Source organism: Hetaerina americana, unplaced genomic scaffold, assembly GCF_022747635.1.
Source record: "Hetaerina americana unplaced genomic scaffold, ioHetAmer1.1.p SCAF_5, whole genome shotgun sequence".
Lineage (NCBI taxonomy): Eukaryota > Metazoa > Arthropoda > Insecta > Odonata > Calopterygidae > Hetaerina > Hetaerina americana.
The window spans coordinates 16,097,763-16,117,161 of record NW_027287095.1 but is presented as its reverse complement, the minus strand read 5'-3'; the positions used below and the strand labels follow the sequence as shown (position 1 = coordinate 16,117,161).

The following is a 19,399-nucleotide window of genomic DNA, read 5'->3' as shown; positions in this document are numbered from 1 at the left end:
CAAATCTTTCAGCTTGAAGACCCCTCACTGCTTGAGGGTGCGTGCGTTTCCCGGATCAAACCCTAGCGCGCCCAGTCGTCGGTGGGGATCGTAGGAAGTCTCGGACAGTCACGGGCGGCGAGACTGCCCACTTGTCGACTCTATCCTTTCGGCATTTGATTCAATCCTCTCCATCATCGATGGATATGGAGACGTTGTAATTTTCAAAGGCGCCCGCGCGAAAATAGCGCTGTTTCTCGATTAACAGGATTAAAATCCAAGGAAATAAAATATTTGACGGGAGTAAGCGACCTCTCGAGACGCAGGAAGAAAAATATTTGAAATGAACTAGTGGACTTGGAGACTAAAGAGAGAGTTAAAGTTGATCAAGATGAAAATTTCAATCCAATTGCGAAAATCTCGGACATTTTCTTGATTTTCCTAATTGTAGAGTTTTTCACTCTCTATTAAAATGTTCAAACCAGAGTTGAGGTACAAGCAGGATTTAATGTCATTTTCATATGTTGCCGCGTGTTTTCATGAATAATTTACGATGAGGCATTTTGCTCGCCAATGCCATCGATAATGGACGATATTTTCATCAGTCATTGACCAGAAATCCCAATCAGTGGATTGATTAAACCCCGATATATAGCCATAATGAAAATAATTATTGAAAATAATTAAATGTATCTGGATTATCCCACAGGCTTACTCCTAATTACAACATGTTTCGTACAGCCAGCGTAATAGTAGGTGTAAAAGGTGATTTCATTGAGTCACGATACAAATATCCACTTCCGCATAGCTCCACACAGAAAGGCCCTATACTACCTCTTCATCTGTGTTCTTTGTCCTTCTGATGGTCTGCTGTGGTGTGTGGATTCAGTGGATACGACAGAAAACCTTAATCACGATGTAATTGATGGAGAAGACTTGGGAAAAGGACAGCGAAGCGCGAATCAAACCCGAGGGCGATGGCCGGCCCGGGTCACCTTCACAAAGCGGCCCCTGGAATACACCAATGAACCATAAGGGACCAGTTCCTCCCCATCGATGATCTGAAAAATCACATTGCTTGGCTGCGTTGCCATCGCCCGGAATCGAACCCGGAGCGAAGTGGCGCATGGCGTCCACTACTCACTGGGAGACGGCCCGTGATTGAATTTGGAGCAACGACGAAAGGCTTGAGGGGTCAGGGCGGCTGGGTGGTCATGCCTCCTTAGGCCCGGACCCCTCCCTCCCCTTAGGGGAGGGGCAACCCCATCACTCTTTCTGTTCGGACGTGCCTGGGGCGGGCACGTGAAGCGAAAGGGTTCGACCCCTTCCCCGACCTTCGCCCTCCCTCTCTCGGCAGACGGGGCAATTGACCCCATTGACCCTCCCCAATCCGAAGGGACGTGACCGCCGCCCAGACCATGAGACTCCCCACTACCTCTTCCCCCCTCTCCCGGGGTCACGGATTCTTCCCCACCATCGGTTACGCAAGCAAGACTCCCTTCACATGGCCAATGGAAAAACGACCGAGTTATTTTACAGACGGTCCCGGACTAAGGGTTGATATCGTTACTTGATAGAGAAGAATCAGACTTGGGGAAGTTATTCACAATATTTACTTCAGCGTTATATTAAATATAATATTAATTGATTAAAGTTAAAGTTTAAGCTCGGTCGAATTAGTTTTAGTTAATTTAAATTAGGATTGACTTCAGAGTTTATCATCAAGCTAACTTGGAAAAAATATTTTTACTCCAATTTCATTGGTCAAACTATTTGTCCATTCATCAAAAGGAAAAATGAATCATTATAGAAGCTGACAGATGTTGATATATATATTTCTCCAACTGGGGAGTTGAAGTTTTAACTATCTGTCTCTCTCCTCTTACCTCTCATTGGTACCATCCTGCAATTATTCTTATATCCTTATTTAGATTTACTTATGTCTAATCAATTAACTTTTAACAATTACTCATTGTTTTTCCTAATTTAATAAATGCATCACATACAAAAATAGCAAGCTAAAAAGTTTTCAGAAATATGAATGGATGAGTTAAACAAATAATTAATCCAAAATTTAATTGTTTAATTTAAATTATTAACATTTGACTACTCCAACTCAGAGATATTCCAAGGATTGTTGCCCAAGACACGTGTAACTAAGATTAGATTGGTCCTGGCTAGTACCATTATTCATTCGCATCTTACCCTTAATACCAATAGACTCTTTTTTTACAAACATCGTTATAGGCCCACCACAGCAAGAGTTTCCATGTGAAATGTATTTTTACAAACTGGGACGACCCATATTTCTAGACCATTCTTTTATCTTCTTGCGTGTTTAGTGAGTTCTATCCTGGGTCCCTGGGAATCCTAGATATCTCTCCTAGGAGAAATACTGAGAAATGCCCCTAGGTTCTGCTAATGTGATACTGGTACCGCAAGATGTGGATAACTTGGCCCATTGGGACAATTTACATTCAAACTGTGAAGTGAAACTATGAAGGTTGGTGTTTGTACTTAATGTTTATCATATGTATGCACAATAACAGCAATTTCATTATTATTATTAGGAGTCTTCAAAACATCAATTAATCATTACATTATCACCACCTTATATTTTCATTATTTGTCAAATTGTGATAACAAGATAAATTCTTGAAGTTATGCCAGTATAATTAAATGGGCTAACTTCCTTCTCTTGGTACTATGGCCCATCAAGAGAAACCATAAATCAAGTTTACAAAAGATTGATAGTAGACGGCACACCAACTCAAAATGGAAATAACATTTTCCCAGCTTCAAAAAAATGATAAGGGAATCCCTGCACCCATCAGATATTTAGGAAGGAGGAAATAAATAGGAAGCTCTGGATGAGGCATGGGACAAGTAATCTAAAGTGAGATTCCAGAATCTATCATATGATATCGGAGCAAAACAAGATTTTGGAATAAAGGCACAGGCTTGAAATATTAAAAAAAAACATGCACATACGATTTCTGTCAGGAAACTATTCAGCCATACTATATTTTGAGAAAAAAATAGCTTACCTAGAACAATGAGACCTCAGTACCCTTTGAAGTACTCCCCTTGGGACCTCACACAATTCTACAGCATCTCTTCCACTTTTCAAAACAATCAGCAAAGTCCTTTTTTCAGAATGGCCATCAGCTGCCTCATGACATTCTCCCTTGTCTCGTCAACATCAAGAATTTCGTGCTGCAGTTGAATGGGATTTGCTCCAAGCCGCAAACAACAACCCAGATTTTCTAAAAGAGGCCATACATAACTGGAGATGAGTCTTGAGTCTACGGCTATAACCCTAAAACAAAGCCCAGTCTTCCCAAAGGTCTGTTGTTAAAATGCTATTTAGTGCTGGGATGGCAACTCTGACATGTCATAACATAAGGCCAAAATGACACTATTTTTCAGGCCATGGTCACTTGTTTAAAATTGTCAATTTCCCAAGAAAAGCATTCGTGCTCAACAAAAAAAGGAATGATCCAAACTTTTGAAATTACTTTGGAATATGATACCGTGGTGGATAGACTGATATTGGTACACATTCCTGTGCATCTGCTGCCACAAAAGGGTACATTGACCTCTCAACAACCTCATCTTAAGTCTTCTCTTCGTGGATGATTATTGTACAAAAAAATGCTGTGGAATGCATTTAAATATTAGAAAATCTGTACTCTTTCCCTCCAGAAGATCATTAGAATCACCAACATTTGTAAACAAGGCAATTCTATTTTCACTGGCTCAATCGATTCCCTAAACATTCGAAATATCCTAAATTATTTTAACCATTCTAATAACAAATGAAAGATATCAGAATATTTGGTATTCATTGTTTTATCCACAATACAAAATTAATGTCAGTACAATAAGACAGTTATGGTAAGAATGCCTCATTCACACCAATGATTTCTGCATTGCATTTTGGCAAGGTTCAGCATTGCGTCACTCTTGCTGAGCTTTATTTTACAGTCATATTAAAGCCTATTACCAATAGCAACATAAATCTGTCCAATCAAATGAATTATCATTGAAAAATTTCCAAGTTATAAATCCTCACCACGGAGTCACATTCCATGGGAGTTGTGGCATTATGCTCCAAGCAAGAGAACTCCCACATGGAAATTTGCGAGGCACACAATCAGTGCTCGTCAGAACACAGTAGATTTATTCACAAGCGGATGTGCCTCCTGCGACCAAGCATTCATTCATTGCCTGAGAAACCAATCTTCACAACCCAGTCTGTGCATGGCATCCCCTGCCAACCGGTAGAAGCATACCACAAGAGGCGGCCAATGTTGACATCCAAGTCAAGGAGCTTTTCTGAGGCAAAAATGTCAACAGTTGTTAAAGTGAGAGTCCTGGGATCAAAGATGGGGATTGAAAGACTGTGTTGGCCGAGTGTTTTATCACGTGAACAAATGCATTTGATTAATTATGAATAAAACTCTAATAAAAATACATAATTCATAGTTATGGCCAGTACACCAATATTGTATGGCAACATCAGGTATACATGAGTCACAGCAGAGTTCTAAATAAGTCCCTATCACGTCAGATCAATACAGGCATGGTAAGCGTTGTTTAAACTTCCCGGAGTCAAAACAAGACTGATGGCAGCCGCCTTGAGCACATCCGCGTGTGTGCATGCAAGCTGCATTCCATGGGATTCTGGGAGCAAGGGGCAAGTCCACTTGTTGGCACTTTAGGCAAGATTCAAAGTATGCTCAATACACGCAATATAACCCAACTCCAATTCAACTCTCCATGTACCTATGGCATCTGATCCCTTGTCCATTACAGTAAATGCCACTGAGACACCTCGCGGTATGCGTACACATAATACTTCTTGATGGAGAATCACTAAATGCTGCCTTTTCACGAATTATGTCTGCTTCCAATCATTCTCGGTCAATAATCAACTATAGGTCTTTTTAATAACTAAAAAATAAAATCATGAAGTAAGAGATGAACAATGATTACTTCATGAAATGGCACCATAGGACACTAAAAGCATCTAAACTAGCAACTCACCACCTCCACTGGTATTTAAACCATCTACAATTTAGAGACAATTGAAGTGATATGCACTCAACGTTTTCATGATGGACGTGAAAGTATTCTTTATTTTCAGTTCTGTATGCGCAAATGAGGACTAACTTCTTGCCCAGTAATTAATCTGGAGGTGTCTGTCTGCTATCTGGAAGTACACAATTGTGCAATAACAGATGATTTATATTTTATGCAGAGGACTCATCTACATCACAATCTTGTTAGTAAAATACAAGGTAGAAATGCTGTTTTTCCAACAAACACTTGGGTACAAGCACAATAACTTCTCTGCTGCCTTATTCATGCATAAGAGAATTCTGAATGGAAACCGTAATTTAGAAATAAATATGGTTTCATCACTTTCATGATCAGAATAGGGCGAAGTCCTTGGAGGTAACTAAGGGCCAACAACTCAGAATTCCTTTTTCTCAATCAGAATGTTATGTGCTCTCTCAATCTCTTCTTTCCTTATTGGGATTTGCGTGTGACTTCATAGGTCCAAACCAATATAGACACATCAGAGTCAAGTCGTACATATTTTCACAAATAACATTCCTCATTTAAAATTTTCAATTTTTGCTTTTAAGTTGGTTCCTTTTTTTTATTTGGAGTATTTCGATGGCTTTCCGCAACTGGGAAAGTGGTGCATCCTTTCCAGGGAAACATTAGGATGAATTTCACACTCAGTCACAATGCGAACGGAAGTATGTATGCACATGTGGTGTTGAGATTTGTATTATAGACTACACATTGGGCGACCGCCTTCTATCCCTTAAATGTGCGATGCTCTCCTGTGTTCAAGTCCCCTCTCACAACTGCTTAAATCCATCCAACAACACTGTATTCAACAGGGAGAGGGAGAAAAATGGACCCCAGGCATCGAGGAGAAGTGTTTGGGAGCATTCCCTAGCATCAAGCGAAGTCTCAAAGCATGAACATACACTTATAATTGGCAGAAGGAGAAAACCAGGATCCAAATGTATGGATTATAACAGCATTCAGTAGGATAGTCAAGGTGCCATTCAAGACAGCATCCCACAGAGTGCACAAAAATTTAAATGGATAATTATCAACACGATGGCTGTTGAGTCAGATAAGCACCAGAAAACGCCAAAGTTGAAGGTTCGGTACCGATGAAGCTTATCCTGCACACACTGTTCTAATTGCAAACAACCAGCAGGCAAATTATATGTCCATTTCGCATGGACAGAGATGTGAACACTGTTTGCTGAATAATGTAGATGTTATGCAAGTAGACATTAAGCCCTCGGCATCCCAAAGGACAATGTTGGAGAGCCAAGATAATAGATATTAGAATAATGTGACAAATTCAGCGTTGAATTTACATTACCATTTCACTCAGAGTGTGTAAGTCACTCCAACAACACACTGAAGCCAATTGGCATGATGCTCCTTAGTGTATGGCATATTACATGTCATTTGCATGCATCCATGTATGATCACTAACTACATATAAAGATATATATATAGATATATATTCATTCACAAATAAATAAAATAAATAGGTTCAAGTTAATACATTCCGTATCTGGTACGCAAGAGGTTTTCAGGTTCTTCCTGGACAAAATTGTCCTGAATGTTGACTATATCTCCAGCATCTATTGAGGGATATTTGTACGCATATCACAACAAAAATATTGTGATATAAACTTAATACAAGTTTGTAATCAAATAGCACAATCCTGACACAAGAAGGATATTAATGGCAACTGGGTATCCATTTACTCCACCCTGGAATTAAATAGTAGTCACAACTTGTGAACAGTTATACTTTGGCAAAAGAAAATTCCGACTTAAAAAATAAGAGGAGGGTGCCTAAGTCTGGGGGGGGGAAGAGGTAGGAGGATATAATTAACGTTTGGGGCTAACTGCAGCCACACACATAATGGTTATTGGTTCTCCATGTATTCTTGAGACTACAATTCATCAGAAAAGGTGTGTATGTTGTGCAAGTGGTCTCCGTAGTCAGTGGCCTCGCTGCCCACGAAGATGTCGTGGTGATCCAGAATCTCGGCAAAGGACAACAAGTCATCGTGGTCGTCATCTGAAGACGCAAAGAGGTGTGTAACTTCCTCTTCAGCTATCTCCCTGCAACACAAACCATACGTTCAAGCATTTGTAAAAGTGAAGTCTTTCCCTTCAAAATGAATTCATTTCGAAGACCTAATTTAATCAATCTGATTATTATCTGAGGGTAAATCTACGAGCAGGTTCATTTTTAATTGGTGAAATTTTGTGTTTTCGAATTCTTATGCAACAGGCTATTTCATTGACTAGAAACTAAAAAACTAGGCTACTCTTGATGGATCGCAATTTAACTTTGTGCTTGACTATCAAATCTGAGTTATGTTACTCCTAAAATGCTGAAAACAAGAAAAAAAAGTTTAACAGAAACTTGAAATGTGTGGGAGAAGTAGATTCAGTGCAAGAACACCAGCAAAACTTAATAGAAAAATGTTAAGTTTTAAATTCTGATCAAAATAAAATAGAATAACACCACTATAAAAACTCATGTAACTGCAAATGAATCTAAAATTAAGGATAAAAAATGACAAGCTTTCACGTTTTCCATAACTTCATAATCAAATTCCAACCATTTCAAAGGAGCAATCAAAATATTAGAGTCATGATCTGTTCTCCATCTATTTAATGATAAACTCCCATTGATGTGGAGTGAGGCACATCGCTCCTATGCTAATTATTGACACCAGCTGTTCCAGAATTATTTGAACCATGACTTAACAGAAAGATCTGGTGTTTTCCTGTCGATTGATATGGATATTCCCTTGGGTTTCCAGCCAGGTAAGGGATTTGACAATACTAAGTTACTCAACAGATCCAAGGGTTACTGGAACTGTCTATCAAAAGAAGCAAAGAAGCACTAGAGAGCCAGTTAGAAGAGAAAAACTTTAACCATGACACAGAATACACCCAAGGGCAAACTTAGAAACAGAGAAGGCAGAAGTGCTGACCAATTACAATGCACTTGGCAACGGCAAGAGGATATTTAAACCATGCAAAAACTTGATATTTGAAGTCCTGAGGAAGATGCCGGAATTAGCCATCGAAACACTGGCGGGTGATCACCTCACCCGGCTTGAACCCAAAGAAAACTTAATCCACATGACTCAGTTTTTCTCATCAATCATCAAATATCAATAATCAGCACGTATAAACACTACATGTTAAGTAGAACCATATGGGACACTTTCTTCTGACCACTGGCCAAAAGAGTGAAGCTAAATGAAAATCAGTAATGAGAACAAGATTTTAGATAGCATCCCAATTAAGTATTAAAGCAAGTAGAAACTCAAGCTCAGCTATGAAGTGACATAATATGGAAAGGAAGATGGGATTGGGTACATTGGATATCATAGGGAATTAGCTCATCCTTAGAGGTTCTGTGGCAGGAAGGTAAATACCATGTTTAAGTGAGATAAGCCTAGAAACAAGGAAGCAATACATAGAAGACTTTGTGAGGCGTGGGGCAGTCTATAGATTAGATACATAGATCCATGGAAAGGCAGGAAAGAGATGCATATGGACCTCCAAAACATGATGCTGGAGGGAGAGGCTAAAGGATGAGCAAAGAGAGCCCAAAAAGTTTACAGAAGTGCAATAGAGGAAGAGGCAAATGTGGTACACAATTTGGAATGGAACCATTGGATTGGGCACATTCTGAGGCATGATGCTTTAGTGGGAACATAATGGGCAGGGAGGCACCACAGAGGAGGATCAGGGCACAAATCTAGTGCCCAGGTGACGGGGGATTTCAGACAGGAGACCAGACCATATCAACAGGGAGTTGGTATTAAAAAGGGAAGAATGGACGGAGTCGACCCATCTTCAGATTAAAATAGACTAAAGCGACCCCTTGTTCCTGAGGAGTGAGGGGCATCGCTTCCCTCACCCCATTTGGCCCAACCAGCGTGGATTGCATAGTGAACGCCATCCCCAATTTAGGCACTCACTCATTGCTGGGCACCATCCATGCGATTATCTCACTGCTGTCCAGGGATCCATCACCATCCTTGTCGAAGTCATGGTCAAATTTATCCTTCTCGGAGATGAGCCACTCTCGGTCCTTCTGCCGTGTGCCACTCTCCCCACCCACAAACTCCTACAAGGCAAGGGTCACCATGAGTACTCCCTCCCAAGGAATCGTCAACCAACCGCATACACAAAGTCCAAATGTGCGACATGTCTGCCATTGGCTTGCATGATTAAACCTTTTACTTTGGAAACAATATGTAAAGGTAGCTTATTATTAAGTATAAGTATTTGCTGGATCCCTTGTTTAAATTTATTTATGCTACAGGAACTCTTATTTGGATCAATGTAACCAGATGCCTAGTGATGGTTTGGTCCTCTATTCCAATTATTCCAGTGATTTATTGGAACTGAGGATCATAGTCCACGCCAATGATGGGTATTGAGCCATCAACAGTTGCAATGGTAAACAGAAGCTTGATCACCTTCAAAGAAATTATGGGCTCATTAAAAATTATACCACAACAATTTATAAGATGTTTCATATTACCACATCGTTTTACAAATAATCTTTGTGATTTTTTACATTTCATGCTAAAATAAGATTGTCCAAAATTTATAGAAACATTAAATTTTTATAAAATATTATTACACAATAAATTTTCAATTTTATCTTTCACAACCATGGTTAGTTTCTCACATTTTTTACAGGCCTGCTGCCATGTGAAGGCAAATACTTGTTGGTATTTTTGAGACAATTAACAAATCGTTTAAAGATATTGCCTGTACAACATTCTTTTAAAGAGCACTTTAAAAGAAAACCTTCATACCAATTTTTTCCACTTTGATAAGTTCACACCAAGAGACTTTACAGATTGTGGATTCCACCAAATTTCATAATTGATTGAGAGATGTGATTCAAAAGTTATGGAGCTAATCTAAAAATGTTTCATGGGATCTTTAATACAACGCATTACAAGGGGGGTCTGAAAAGTTTCCAACCTCAAAAATTTCAGCAATTTTCTGAAAATTTCAGAAAAAGTGTCTTGTATCATTGTTAGGTCAAAAACTTTTCAGACCACCCATGTACATCTAATATGAGGATTTAGCCTGTGAAAACCACATTTGAGGGTTGAAATGAAGGGAAGTTGCTCGGAGGAATCTGGAAAAGGAAGGGCAAGAGGATGGAAGAGGAAATGTAGAAAAGGGGTTAGGGTCACGAAAAGAGGAGGGGAGAATACTACTGAAGTGGGACGCAGAGGAAGGAAGAGGGTGGGGTCAATGGATGGTATGAAGGCACACAGGAGTGACAAAGGTAGAACTAATATAGGGCTAAGAAAAAGGAAGTTCTAGCAATATTTAGAAGAAAATAATCATTAGGGACCATCCAAAACCTGCCTTTAAGCAAGAATAACTGGTTAGAATCACTTGAATGAAATTAATAATGGTTATGGAACCAAAGCTCTTTGTTTTGATAATTGCTCTAATTTCAAGAAGCAGTGGGCTATGACCCTGAGGACTAAAACGACCCACAATTACTGCTATCCTTTCAAATATGCATTTCACAAAATAAACAGTTCAAAACAATATTTACAATGAATTATTGGATGGGTCTCCATTGTATGGCATTGATAGTTACAAGTTTTCCTTTCCACAAAAAGATACATAGGATATAAAATTTTGCAACACATTTCCACTGCAACTCTAATCAGCTTCTGCCATCAATTTATCATGGAGGTAATATGAAGGTGATGGAAGCAAGTGAAGGGTAACATTATTTCAGGTAATCCCTGGTTTCTAGCGTGGGGAGGGGGGGGGGGGCAGTGACATGTCAAAATCTCAAGGTATAACCCTCACCTGGAAACTAATGCGGCCGTCGTTGTCCATGTCCTTTTCCCTTAGAGTCTGCTGGAGGATGATTGGCCACATCTCAGGGTGTTCCTCAGGGTGCGAGAAGAAAGGGTATTCTTTGGCATCCAAGAGGCCATCTTTGTTCAAGTCAGCAACGTCAAAGAGTACCTTGTCATCCTTCATGAGCTGCCAAGCAACATATCAGCATTAATAATTGAGGCTTATGGACAATGATGGGCATTTGCAAATGATAATTACCCACCATTGTAAAATAGATGCTTTTAGACATTTTCTATATTAATCCATATTGTGTGTCCGATGATTCATGTAGGTAAGATGGTCATCAAGTTGTTTGGCAACTAAACAATGTATTAAAACAAATTCATGCTCCCCTACCCCCACATTCATTTAGGCTGCTGGGAAATTCAATACACTGACATTGATATATACAAGTAAGATAAAGATATAGGGTTGGAAATAACATCGATTCTAGGAAGCCATGCCTTAACCCTCTTAGTGAGGTGGGCCGATATATTGGCTCTTGCGTAGGCTATTGTTTAAATCGCTGTAACTTATGGTTTTTTCTTTAATAATTTATGGTTTTTGTGCTATCGATAGGGTGAATTCCATACATTTATATAACACATTTCTTAATTTTTTATTAGCAATTTTAAATGCTTTTCAAAAAGTATAATTCTTCAAATGATAGCACTGCTTTGTAATGATTTTGGCTTCTCTTGCCCTCCATCCTATCTAATCATTTGCACCCTGTGTATTGGATTACATTGCCAGCAGTTCTCTGTGAGTTAGAACTTCGTTTTTTTTCTGCCTTTAGATTGTAAGCACATTGCCGCAGTCTCAAGGAAAGAGGAAAAGTCCCAATTTGACTCAGTGAGATCAGCCTTTTCAACAAAATCGAACTATGCAGAGGCTGACAAAAAAATTTGCAATTCACTGGTTTTTCTTTATTTATTTATAATTTTTTCTACATGTCTTTTTGATTCTTTCTTATATTTAAATATGGTAGTTTTATTGAAAAATGTTTTAAAAAAATATTAGTATTGTGTCTAAAAATCAAAATATTATTGCTAAAAAAAAATTCAAATTTATAACACTGTAATAATTACATTTATTTTTCAGATGACGTAAATGTATAACATCATTATTAACTACAATATTTTATTTTAAAATAAAAAAACTGCATATGGATATCTAAACAAATAACTTCATAATGTTTTTTTTCCTAAGGTGACACATTTTCTTAAATTACCCTTCGCACTTCTCACTAGTACCCCTGGAATCCTCACGGCACTAAGAGGGTTAAACAAAACTTGATTTAAATGGCAAAATAGCCAGTAAAATGCCAAAAAGTAAATACTTATTCAAAAATGAGAGAGCGGCATCTATTATCTAATGCATATTGGCACAATGTAGACTAGGAGTGAAGCCGCACCAATTGAGAAATGGTGCCCGAAAATATAGGAGAACATAAATAACATTTTCTTCAAGTCTAACTTCATATTCTATCCTCAAGGTGGGACTAAGCAAAGTGAGCTTGGAGCCTCTGATATGAATTAATTAGTACTTTCCCCTAGTTGAGACAATGCCTTTTCAAGCAAAAATTAGACCTTAAAATATCTATTGTTAGGTCTACAACGTACTTAAGAAGGATATTAATATTTCCTTCATAATTTTTATTGTTGAAAAAATGCTGAAGCATGAAACAATTACATGCGGCTCAGAACAGCACAGGGCTTGTTCAAATGATGACCAGATGATGATGGTTCAGATGATTTTACCCAGAAATATTTGTCAAAGGCAATGCCATGAGTGGAAATTTTGTAAAAATAATTTTTAAAATGCAAACCCTCTCTAACAAATGCAGGAAAAGGAGAATATTCTCATTTTGGGGGTCTGGAGGGTATATGAGGTTTCTTGTTGAACAGTGAGGAAATTTCACTAAATAGTTTTCAAGTGGAACCCAAGTGCGATTCCTAATAAATAATGATGACATCACTGCATTCATAATTGTCTGATAATGAAGAGTCATTTTCTAGCTCTTAGTTGGAAATGCTTTCTTTTGAAACTAATTTTTAGGGATAAAAAAGAAAAAAATCAATGATTGAGACCAGAGATTCCCAATTTTCATTCATATGGAGAGGCACAAAGCATCTCAATGACTGGACTCTTCATCTTGAAACATTAAAACCGTGACATTGTTGGTCTTTCCTGTATATACACGGTGAATTAGTCAATATTTTAATTGATAAGTTAATGGGATGGTTCCCAGCTTTCCTCACTGTTTTGATCAATGAAGGCACTTGGTTTCTGGGATAGCCTTCTGACTGTTCATTTTCTGGCAACAAACTAAGACACGATGTAATGAACAGGAGATTCCAAGAACTTCACTCAGGTTAAAGGATTTTGGCTGAGCCCAAGGCCAATGAGAATGTCTTTTACTTTGAATGAAAACGTCAACTGGAAAAATTACCCCCGAGCTGATGAATGTACATTTGTGTAAAGAGCAGGCCTAACATTTAAAATTCTCTTTAATATCACATATTGTTTCACAGAGATCAAACAGCCAGGGATGTCAATACTTCTCCTCGACTAACAGTTAACACTCAATGGAGGATGAATAATATGATTGTTATGAAAGGTTATCAATTAGAGCATTTAAGGGAGTCTAGTGACTCGAGGTAACATGGCTGAGATAGTCGCAGTGGGGTGGGGTGAGGGGCAGGCAGGGCAAGACATGCGAATCCACATTCGGGCCCACCTTTTCATCCTCAATGTCCATGTTCTTCAGCTTCATGATAGCGTTGCCATGTTCGTCGATTTCATCATCCTCTTCCGAGTGATCTGAGCCATACGAGTCGGCCACATGTTCTGCCCACGACACCTTCCCATCCTCATTCTCGTCTGCATCCTCCATCCTCTCCTTGGCCTCCTCATCTGACAGCATCCTATTCAACCAAGAGCAATGATGAATCAATTGCAGGGGTGAGCAACAGAAATATTGACATGCCAAGCATATGTCTGCTGACTTGCCCTCTTGACAGTTTCCAGGGATTTCATAGGCAGACACAGCCAATCAAAACTGAGATTAGACTTTCACTGGTGATTTTGGCAGTACTCCATGCTCAGTTAAATGGAATGAATAATGTCAAATGCAAATGTTAATTTTGTACAGGAAAATGTCAATTACTTGGGAATATAAAAATGCATTGTAAGAGTGTATTTTTGTAAGAATTTTATTTGTAATAAAATTAATGGGATACTGATCCTGAGAACCACTTTAGCTACATGTGAAATCAAGCTTACTGTTCTGTAGTCTTCACATGATGTAGCCTTTATCTTCTTTGGAATAGGAACTAACACTGATCTCACAAAGTCTTCCGCCAATATTCCTTCCTCATAGATTCTATGAATCAACACATATACTTTTCCTCCCACCTTTTCCTAAACCTTTAAGTTGTTTCGCAGGAATGTTATCCACCCCCATAGCTTTAATTGATTTCAATTCCTTTACTTAATCTATAATTTCCTAAAAGTCAAAATATATATTTTCTTTGCTTGGTAAACCAGCATGCAATATAGTGGTTGAAAGTTCACATGTGGTGTCTGTGGCGAATGAAGAGAAACTTTCATAAATGACATAAAGACTCAAAATATGTGAGTAGAGGAGACTTTTATGAATGTAGAAGTGAGTGGACTTACTTTTAATTTTTAGACTATGGAGAAAACTGAAAAAAACATGGAAATTTTGTATTCATTTTTGGAAACAAATCATCATTTAATTGATTTCCAGGTAGTATCTCAGACTTCCATAGTATTTCCAGAGCCAAGAAATGCAAAGTAAAATCCTTTAGTTGTCAGGATTGATATATCCCTGAAAAGACATCACTTTACACATACTGCACTACAGCTACATTAACGTGGACGGGAGGAGTTTGGTTGAGGATGCTTGTCCTTGAAGTATCAGGCAAATAAATTCAGGAAATCGGACAAGAGCCTTGGGGAACAAAGTTTTACTAAGAGATGAATATCATGCGCGAAATATTTACGGTGAGGATTATTTTTCACACATATCTTAATCAAGTAAGTAATGATGAAAACCTGGTTAATTGGCCCAATTATTGCCAGTCGTAAAGTTAAGCTTTTAATTCATACTTATTTGTACCATTAAATTTATGAAAAAATAAAATGAATATTTGTCCAAATTTTTTCATTAAGTTATCATTTCATTTTGGTTTCATGCAGTAAATAAAAGTTTAGTTCTACTGACAAAGTAAATGGTATTTAGTATATACCATATCGCTCAATAATGGCAGAAGTTTTAATTTCTGTTAGGAACATTTTTATTGCTTACTGGGCATGCTCATTCCGAATATCCTACAATGTGTGCTGCTGACGTTCATTGTTGCCTCATTTGTACCATCCAAATCTGGTGGGTAAAATAGGGGAAATATGTGAAATGTGATTACTGGAGTGATAATTATAGAATAATATACAGCAGCGGGGCTGAGAGCCAACGAGGGGTTGCCATAGTATTAAATAAAGAGGTAGGAAAAAGCGTAGTCAACATATAGCAGGTAACGGACAGAATACTACTAGCAGAGATAAAAGCAGAACCGACGAACTTGGTTATTATTCAGGTATACATGCCACCGAGCAACCATAAGGAAGAAGAGGTCGATAGGATATACGATCAGTTAGAGGACATGATCGTGTGTGTTCCTGCAGGGAAACATTTGATAGTGATGGGGGATTGGAATGTGACGGTAGGCGAAGGAAGAGATGGTGATGAGGTGGGGGACTACGGTTTAGGCACGAGGAATGACCGCGGGGAGAAAGCAGTTGAGTTCTGCAGGAGACAGGGGTTAGTCATCACCAACACTTGGTTTAGACACCACAAAAGACGCAGGTATACATGGAAAATGCCAGGTGACTCAGGAAGATATCAGCTAGATTATATCCTGGTTAGACACAGGTTTAGGAACAGTGTGATTAATTCGCACAGCTTCTCAGGGGTGGATGCGGACTCCGACCACAATTTAGTGGTTATGAAATGTAGCGTCCATTTCAAAAAGATAACGCAGGGGCGGCGGGTTAGAAAATGGAATGTGGAAGCATTAAATGGATTAAAAAGGAAAGAGTATCAACAGGCTGTAGAGGAAATCATGGACGATGGTAATGAGCTAAGTACCATCAAAGAAAAATGGGAATGTATCAAGAAAGGGTTATCGAGAGCCACGAAAGACACTATTGGAACCGTTAACGCGAAAAGGACTAGGAAACCATGGATGACGGATGAGATGATTACAAAGATGGATGAGAGGAGAAAATGGAAGAATGTAAACACAGAGCTAGGAAAAATGAAGTATAAATAGTAAAATAATAAATTGAGGCGGGCAAAAAATAAATCAAAAGAAGCATGGTGTTTGCAAAGTTTGCAAAGGAAGGGTGAAATTGGTGTGCTATACAGCAAGGTGAAATCACTATCGGGAAGTAAGAAGGGAAGATCTGAGCAAACAGTTAGAGATACGTTGGGTAAGATAATAGTTGACACAGAAAATATCCAAGAAAGATGGAAGGAATATATAGAAGAACGGTAGAGTAAAGAACTTTGACCGACAAAGTTAGACACAGAAAAGGAACATGACATAGAGCACATAGCTTAGGTCCAGGCATACTCCACGATGAGATAGAAAGGGCATTAAGGGAGATGAAACTAAATAAGGCCGTGGGGGTGGATAACATTCCCGTGGAACTATTGAAATGTTTAGGAAATAGTGGGTGGAAGAGGTTGTATGGGCTGATTCATAGTATTTATGAGGAAGGAATCTGGCCGGAAGACTTTGTGAGATCAGTTGTTGTTCCTATTCCGAAAAATGTAAGGCTACATCATGTGAGGACTACAGGACAATAAGTTTGATATCCCACGCAGCTAAAGTTGTTCTCAGGATCATAAACAAAAGGATAGAGAGTAGGGCAAATGATTACTTAGGGGATGATCAGTTTGGGTTTAGGAAGGGGAGAGGTACACGTGATGCCATAGCAGTAATGAGATTATTAATCGAGAGGAATATAGAACACAACCAGGAGGTATTTGCCTGTTTCGTAGATTTCAAAAAAAAGCTTTTGATAAAGTGACCTGGGAAAAATTAATGAGTACATTCCAGAAAATAAGAATAGATTGGAGGGAAAGGAGGCTAATCCGCAAACTGTACATGTCTCAGACTGCTCAGGTGCGGGTGGGAAACGGGGAGTCCGTATGGGCAGTGTTAGGAAGAGGTCCAAGGCAGGGTTGCCCATTATCACCGTTGCTGTTCAACCTGTATTCAGAGGAAATGATCAAAGAGGCATGGGAAGAACTGGAGGTAGGAATAAAAGTGGGCGGGGAATACATAAAATCAGTTAGGTTTGCTGATGACCAAGCTTTAGTTTGTCAGTCAGCCAAGGGGTTGCAAAGCATTGCTGAGTGTATTGGAAATTCAGTGTGACCGATATGGGATGAGAATCAATATTAATAAAACAAAGATTATGCGATTTTCCAGAAAGAAAAAGGTTAAGCTAGACATTCAAATTGGAGGGCAAAAACTAGAGAAGGCAGAACAGTTTATGTATCTCAGAAGTGGTTTGGACCAACCTGATCAAAGTAGTAGGCACATAAGGAGAAGAATTGCGCTGGGCAAGGAGGCTTTCACAAGGAGGAGGGAGTTAATGACAGGGACGTTGAGTAAGGATGTTAAGATAAGACTTGTAAAAACTTTGACATGGGGTGTAGTGATGTATGGTGCAGACACTTGTCACTTAAGCAGGATGATAGGCATAGATTGGTTGCTCTTAAAATATGGGTGTGGAGAAGGATGGAAGAGGTGAAATGGACCGAGAAGAAAGCAATTGAGGATGTACTTGGTATGGTGGGAGAAGAGAGGGGTTTGTTGGGAAAAATCCTATGGAGGCAGGAAAAGTGGATGAAGGGGGTATTGACCGGCAGTGGGATGTTGAAGGCTGTAATTGAGGGGAGAATATTAGGCAAACGAGGAAAGGGAAGGAACAGGATAGGGAAGTTAGCCTGAATGAAGGGATGAAGAAAGTACTCAGAGACGGAGAGGGACCTGATATGGAGTAGGATGCTGGATTTTGTGTTTTGCTAGAAGTCACAAAATAATTATTTGGTAGCTGTGTCCATCCAAAAACCTACCTTAACTGATACCTAATATTAACCTAAGATACCTATTAATAAAATAACGTGAAACGCGTCCACGAAAACTTACTTGAAAGATCGCAGAATCCAAGCCTTGAGCTCCTTACGACTAATATTTTCGTCACTGTCGAGGTCCATTTTCTTTAATAAAACGGCGAGTCGTTTTCTAGCTTCTTCAGGAGGCAGTTGGTCAAATTCCTCTGCCTCTTTCACACTTCCTGCGGCAGGAACAAATACATGTGTGAAAAAAAAATTATTGTTCCATTTTTTAATTCATAGCAATGTCTGGCAATTGAAAAGGTGAGAGAGCGTAAATCATAAGATCCGTGGTTCAAGTCCCGGTGAAGGAAACCTTTTTGAGCTTGAGATCTGCTCCATTCCACCTTCCTCACGATTCATGTGTTTGTCTTTTATAAGTATTCCTATCCCTTTTGCTTATATCTATATTCATGTGTATGAATATACATATATATGTGAATGTTTGTTGGTGTGTATGAATATTTATATAATCCAAGCACAAATTTGATGAGCTTACCCAAGATTGCTTCATGATCAAATTCTACGTGATGCTCTCCATTGACTATATGATTATGGTCTCTAGGGCTGTACCCTCCGTCCTCCTCTCTTTCTCGTCCACTATGCATATGGGTTGACGCTGGAGAAGACTCGCAAAAATTATTGATGACAATAATTGCTAAGAAAAACCACACCGATAATTCTTTCCACATGACTGCACTAGTTGTAAAGTCAGAATGCCGTGGATCTGCTAATTATGGTGCAAAGATAGGGATATTTAAGAATAAATTATACGCAGTTAAAGAACAGTCTTGCTTCTTCGGTGTCCCATAGAAAGCTAATAAAAGTACAACTGCTGGCATAAAATGCTTAATGATGAACTGAATTCTTCTCAGTTGCTCAAGCGACAGCTCAATTGGGTTTAAACTACGGACACAGCATAAAAACAAAGCGCCATGATTGCAAAAACAATAGCTAGGTATTTTAGGTGTCAGCAACTTCCTAAGCGAAGCGCTCCAATCGGTATTCGAAGAATTTTCGTCCCGCATATGTTTTGTGATGTCGGCAGTTAGTACGGGGGTGTCGTCATCATCAAGAATTTAATGTACGCTTAGACATTTATATTTCCGAGTGCCATGACTTCAGGTTTTGGCCATGGGTCACAGCTTCTGTCTTGCAACCCGGAGGATATCCAGGCGGCACATCAGCGGCTATTGGAGCAAGAAGTGAGTTGAATTAGTGCTTATGCATGAAAAAAGCTTG

General features: G+C 38.9%; 2 protein-coding genes across 2 annotated transcripts in view; one reads left to right on the top strand and one right to left on the bottom strand.

Moving 5' to 3' along the window:
• Positions 1 to 3,797: 3,797 nt before the first annotated feature.
• On the bottom strand, positions 3,798 to 19,104 carry LOC139693534 (reticulocalbin-2). Its single transcript, XM_071591728.1, has 6 exons — positions 18,657 to 19,104; positions 18,192 to 18,339; positions 13,688 to 13,874; positions 10,915 to 11,094; positions 9,039 to 9,187; positions 3,798 to 7,155 (listed from the first exon to the last, which is right to left on the bottom strand). The coding sequence occupies exons 1-6, from the start codon at positions 18,847 to 18,849 to the stop codon at positions 6,984 to 6,986; spliced, it is 1,029 nt and encodes a 342-aa protein (XP_071447829.1). The 5' UTR covers positions 18,850 to 19,104; the 3' UTR covers positions 3,798 to 6,983.
• Positions 19,105 to 19,208: 104 nt separating this feature from the next.
• Cog4 (conserved oligomeric Golgi complex subunit 4) overlaps positions 19,209 to 19,399 on the top strand; it is a 42,169-nt gene continuing 41,978 nt past the window's right edge. The window contains exon 1 of the mRNA XM_071592415.1: positions 19,209 to 19,362. Within this exon, the coding sequence (XP_071448516.1) occupies positions 19,273 to 19,362 (90 nt within the window). The 5' untranslated portion in view covers positions 19,209 to 19,272. The remainder of the gene's footprint in view (positions 19,363 to 19,399) is intronic.